The 4,448-nt window shown below is 45.5% G+C and overlaps 1 protein-coding gene across 3 annotated transcripts in view; it reads left to right on the forward strand.

Annotated features, from left to right (window-relative positions):
• Nucleotides 1-2,378, forward strand: part of TIMM9 (translocase of inner mitochondrial membrane 9) — a 6,954-nt gene extending 4,576 nt beyond the window's left edge. For all 3 annotated transcript variants that reach the window (XM_017738927.1, XM_008637290.2, XM_017738926.1), the window contains exon 4: nucleotides 1,885-2,378. In XM_017738927.1, coding sequence (XP_017594416.1) covers nucleotides 1,885-2,019 — 135 coding nt within the window. In that variant the 3' untranslated portion in view covers nucleotides 2,020-2,378. The remainder of the gene's footprint in view (nucleotides 1-1,884) is intronic.
• Nucleotides 2,379-4,448: the final 2,070 nt, after the last annotated feature.

Consider the following 4,448-nt stretch of genomic DNA (forward strand, 5'->3'; position numbering starts at 1 on the left):
CTGCTGAAATATTTGTTTACCTGCCCACGTTTCTGCTTTGTAGTGAGTCACAGGAACACAGCTCTGGCTGTTAAATCCACTTCCCTGCACTGCAGGGAGCTCCCTCACGTTGGCATCTCCGGAAGGATTAAGCTCTCCATAAGATTAGTCGCATGGTTTTGCTTCTTGCCTGTTGAGAGGCTGTTTCAGAGCCTAATCATTTTGTTGGTTAAAAATCTAATAACCTTTGCTTGACTCTGCTGGCAGGAAAAAAAAAGCCAAAATTTTAAACTAACTAATTGTTTTTTGAGCATTTTCTGTGTCCTTGGAGTTCAAATCCTCACTGCAGGCAAAACTCATGTCTCCTTTCAGCTTTGGTTCTGCTGCCCTGAACAGAGCTCTTTTAGCTTCCCAAGACAGATTTCTTTGTTCCCTAATCTTCCCTGCATCTGATTTAGTGGAATTCTACTACAGGTCATAATTATTCTGGATCACAGATTATTTAGGTCCAAAAAATACTCTTAGATTCTTGGAGCAACCTGGTCTAGTGGGAGGTGTCCCTGCCCATGGCAGGGGGTTGGAATGAGATGATCTTTAAGGTCTCTCCCAACCCAGACCATTTTCTGATTGTGACCTGCCTTACGTTACTTCTGTGGATTGCAGAGGGTTCGTGTCTGGTAGTACAGGAGCTACCTGTTAACAGTGGAACTAGGAAGAAACTTTCTTGTGGGACGTTCTGCCCCCATTACCCATTATGGGATTTCTTGCAGAGCAGCTGTCTCTGCAAACAGGACACTAGTCTAGATGGACACTGATCTGTCTGGTGTGGAAATTCCCACGTTCCTCTTTAAAGTTTTAGTTCCTCATTATATAATTAATACCCCATGCATCCCTTGACAAAACCCAGCTTCTGAGCTCTTCCCTTACACAAGTGCCACCGCAAGTCTGGAATTCCCCAGCAGCTGTCACACACGCTGCTCCCTCTGGCAGCAGAGGCTTGGGGCAGTTCCCAAAGTTGTTTTCCTAGGGAGACTTCACTGCTGCTCAGCAGGTTTGGCTGTAGCTGGTGCCAGGCTGAGGAGAGAGAAGGGCTGGTGCTGGGTGGTGTGTGGAGCTGCTGGGGTTTTGTCTTGTTCATTTTCATCCCTTCTGCTTTTTGCATCCCTTTGTACCGAGCAGAACCAAAGCAATCTCTGGTTTCCCAGGCAAAGGGGTTGGCTTTCCTTTCTACCCGAATTTTTACCTTTTGCAGTGATAGCAAGGTTTTGAGCCATGGCACAGAATATCAAATTGGTAGGACTGTAGCTCAGAAAAAAATCTCACAACTCTTTCTCTACATTTAAAGATAGAAAAAAACTACTTTAAATTTTAAAAATACTGTGGATGGAATTGGCCCTGGTATTTATTTTCCTGTCCAGCTGACTGATGTACTGTGGTGGCTTTGCTGAAGGATAACCAAGCAGGTACCACAAGGCTGGTAGAGCCAAGGAACAAGGGCAAAACAGGGTGAAACTGAGCTAGCAGAGAGTGGATCATATGTGGCTGTCAAAACCAGTATGTGTCTGTAAACAGAATTAAAACAAAATGTACTAATTTAATAGATTTAGTATTTATTTCAAAATATGTAGTTCAATGCCACAAGAGGAGCCCAAGGACAAAAGGATGGTATCTCCTAGGTTCAAGGTGTTTTCCATGGAGACTTTAGTATGAGAATGAATATTAGAAGATGTTTCAGGCATACCACAAAAACTAAATTTCACATTTTCTACTGCCCTCATCTTGAGGCTTCACAATATGAGATGTACTCACCTAATTGTTTATCCCTGTCTGTGGTGATATTTTGGGTCCTGGTTGGGGAAGTGTTTTAATTATTGTCTGAAGCCCTCTATTTCCCTCTTGCTGTAGATAACTTGCTCAGACAACTGCCTGCAGAAGTATCTAAAGATGACACAGAGGATCTCCATGAGATTCCAGGAGTACCACATCCAGCAGAACGAGGCTCTGGCAGCCAAGGCAGGACTGCTCAGCCAACCTCGTTAGACCAGAGCACTGTGCTCAGACTCAAGCTGTGCCAGTGTCCCCTGGGCAAGAACACATTTGGGGATTCCTACTGTCAGGATGTGTGTCCAGCAGCTCAGAGCAGAGCTGTGGGTGCTGCTCAGGCAGTGGGAGCCATGAAGGGTTAAACAGGAGCTCAGTCGTGGTGGCCTGGCAGTGGAGTTTGTTTCCACAAGGGAATGATGCGGATACAACTTTTCCCAGGGCCCACAGACTGGTGTCTGAATTTCAGGGGTGTGGGAGGGCTCACCTGCCTTTTGCTGAGACTGGTTGAGATGAATCAATGTAACATGGGGAATACACTTTTTTATTTAATTCAAATAAAATCAACAGGAGCCATACACGTGTGTGCATTCTTTCCAGAGAGCCATTTTTGGCACCCTGCTTGAAAGCAGCTTTTCATTTGCTGGAGGCTGTGCTCAGGTGCCGTAGAGTTCTGTTCATTCACTGCTGCTTTAGGAGCTGACAGATGCCAGAGGGAGCTCAGGCAGGGGTGCCCCAGGTTATCTTTGCCTCGTGCCTCACCCTGTCATTTACAGGGGACAGAGGGGCAGTAGCAGCACTTGTGCCTAAGGCAGCTCCTGTGCATTCCTTGTTTCCATCAGGGAGCCCCACGGGGTCCTCCCAACCCGGCTGCCTGGCCTGATGCACTGCAAGTTCTCTCCTTGATCCGTGTGAATGCCAGCAGGAAATACAGGGTCTGCATAGCACAGGGTCTGCGCTGCTGCTGCACGAGCCCACAGAAAGGTTTGGAAGGCAGCTGGATTGGGTTAGGATACACAGCAGTGCTTTGGAAGGATCCTGACAGCTGAAATCCTGCAGCCAGGGCATTAGCGCAGTGGAATGACAGTGGACAGGGACCCTGTGCTTCAGTTCTAACTCATACAGGAACAACGGGAACTGAACATCAGGAGCGCCAATTCTGAGATTGCACGTGCAGAGGAGTGAACCAAAGCTAGTTGATGTCAGCTGCCACGTTCTGTTATTTATAAAATGAAAGGCAACAGCAAGGAACAGAAAGGGGAGGAAGACTTTTGTGTTGTTACCTCTCTAGCTTTTTATTTCCAGAAGTTTGAATAATTTCCTCCTTTTTTTTATTACTACTCAAACTCCCAGCTGTCCAGGCTGTGGATTCCTGGCCCCTGAGGGCAGCACAAGCCCTGCCCCTTGCACCAGACACTGCTCTCTGTGCTGCTGCTCCAGCTCTCCCTGGAATCCTGTTCCTGTGCTTGCAAAGGTGGCAGGAACCAGTGTGAGCCTCCAGTCTCACGTCCTTGTGTTTTGTACTCACTGTATCACAGCTTCCTCGTTTGCCTGTGCCTTGTTACCTTGGAGATGCGTAAGAGAGCTCACTCTGAAAGAGTGAAGGCTAAAAACCAGCCCAAATAAGGCAGCAAAAGTCTCCAATGTCCTGTTTTTTCAAAGAAGTATCAGGCTAAAACTGTCCAGATGGTTTGCTACAATCAGGCCACAAATGTTGCAGCCAATTAGAATCAATACATGCATAGTCAAGACTGAAGGCTTTCCTTGAAGCAGCTCTCTTTTTGTTAAACATTTGAAAGTAATCCATGGTTGAGATTTTCCAGTGGGTCTTTATGTGCAAGGAGCTGCTCAGAAAAGTCCCTGAAGAGTTTAACTGATGGAAGTGGAGGATTTTCATGTCTTCTGAGCAAATCAACTTGGGGCTAAAGTGACTGGGTTATTAAAAAAAAAAAAATGGTTTTCTCTCATTTCAGCATTCGGAGGTAGGAATATATTTAATTATTAATTAGGACAGATTTCCTGAACAAAAGGTAAAGTAAGTTTTAGATGGAGTAAGTTAATAAATTACTCACTTTCAGTTTTGGATATCTGGTTTTGTCCAGGCTCTATTTCACTCCAAAAAATGTTGTGATCTTTCAAATCCAGGTGACTGGTTGCATACAGATGATACAAATATATTTTAGCTTGAAAATAAAGTGCATCCATGTTAACTAAAGCATCCAGGTGATAAAAATAAATCATAAAAATGGGATTATGGTTTTACTCTGGGATATAACAGAAGGACAACAGCATTTTCTTAAATGCTGTTAAGGGGTGTCAAGAGGAGGTGATTCACCTTGCTGAGGCACATTAGGTGCAGGAATGGATCCAGCTCTGATGGATGAAGGAGCAAAGGGTGAAAAACAGGATGTTGCTGAGAAAGGAGTACTGAGAAAGCTGTGGAAAAAGTGAGCCAAAGTGGAGGTGGGAGGGGAGGGAGCAGGAGGGCAGCCTGCCAAAAACCAGCTCAATGAAACCGAGCTGGTAAACAGACACTCATTTGGAGGAGATGCTCGCTCACTGCAGCAGCGACAGGAACACAGATCCTTCCTGCTGGAAACACACACAATTACTTATCAGCCCACAGAAACCAGAACCGTTTCAGCAGG

This window comes from Corvus brachyrhynchos, unplaced genomic scaffold (assembly GCF_000691975.1).
Source record: "Corvus brachyrhynchos isolate BGI_N302 unplaced genomic scaffold, ASM69197v1 scaffold245, whole genome shotgun sequence".
NCBI classification, from domain to species: Eukaryota; Metazoa; Chordata; class Aves; order Passeriformes; family Corvidae; genus Corvus; species Corvus brachyrhynchos.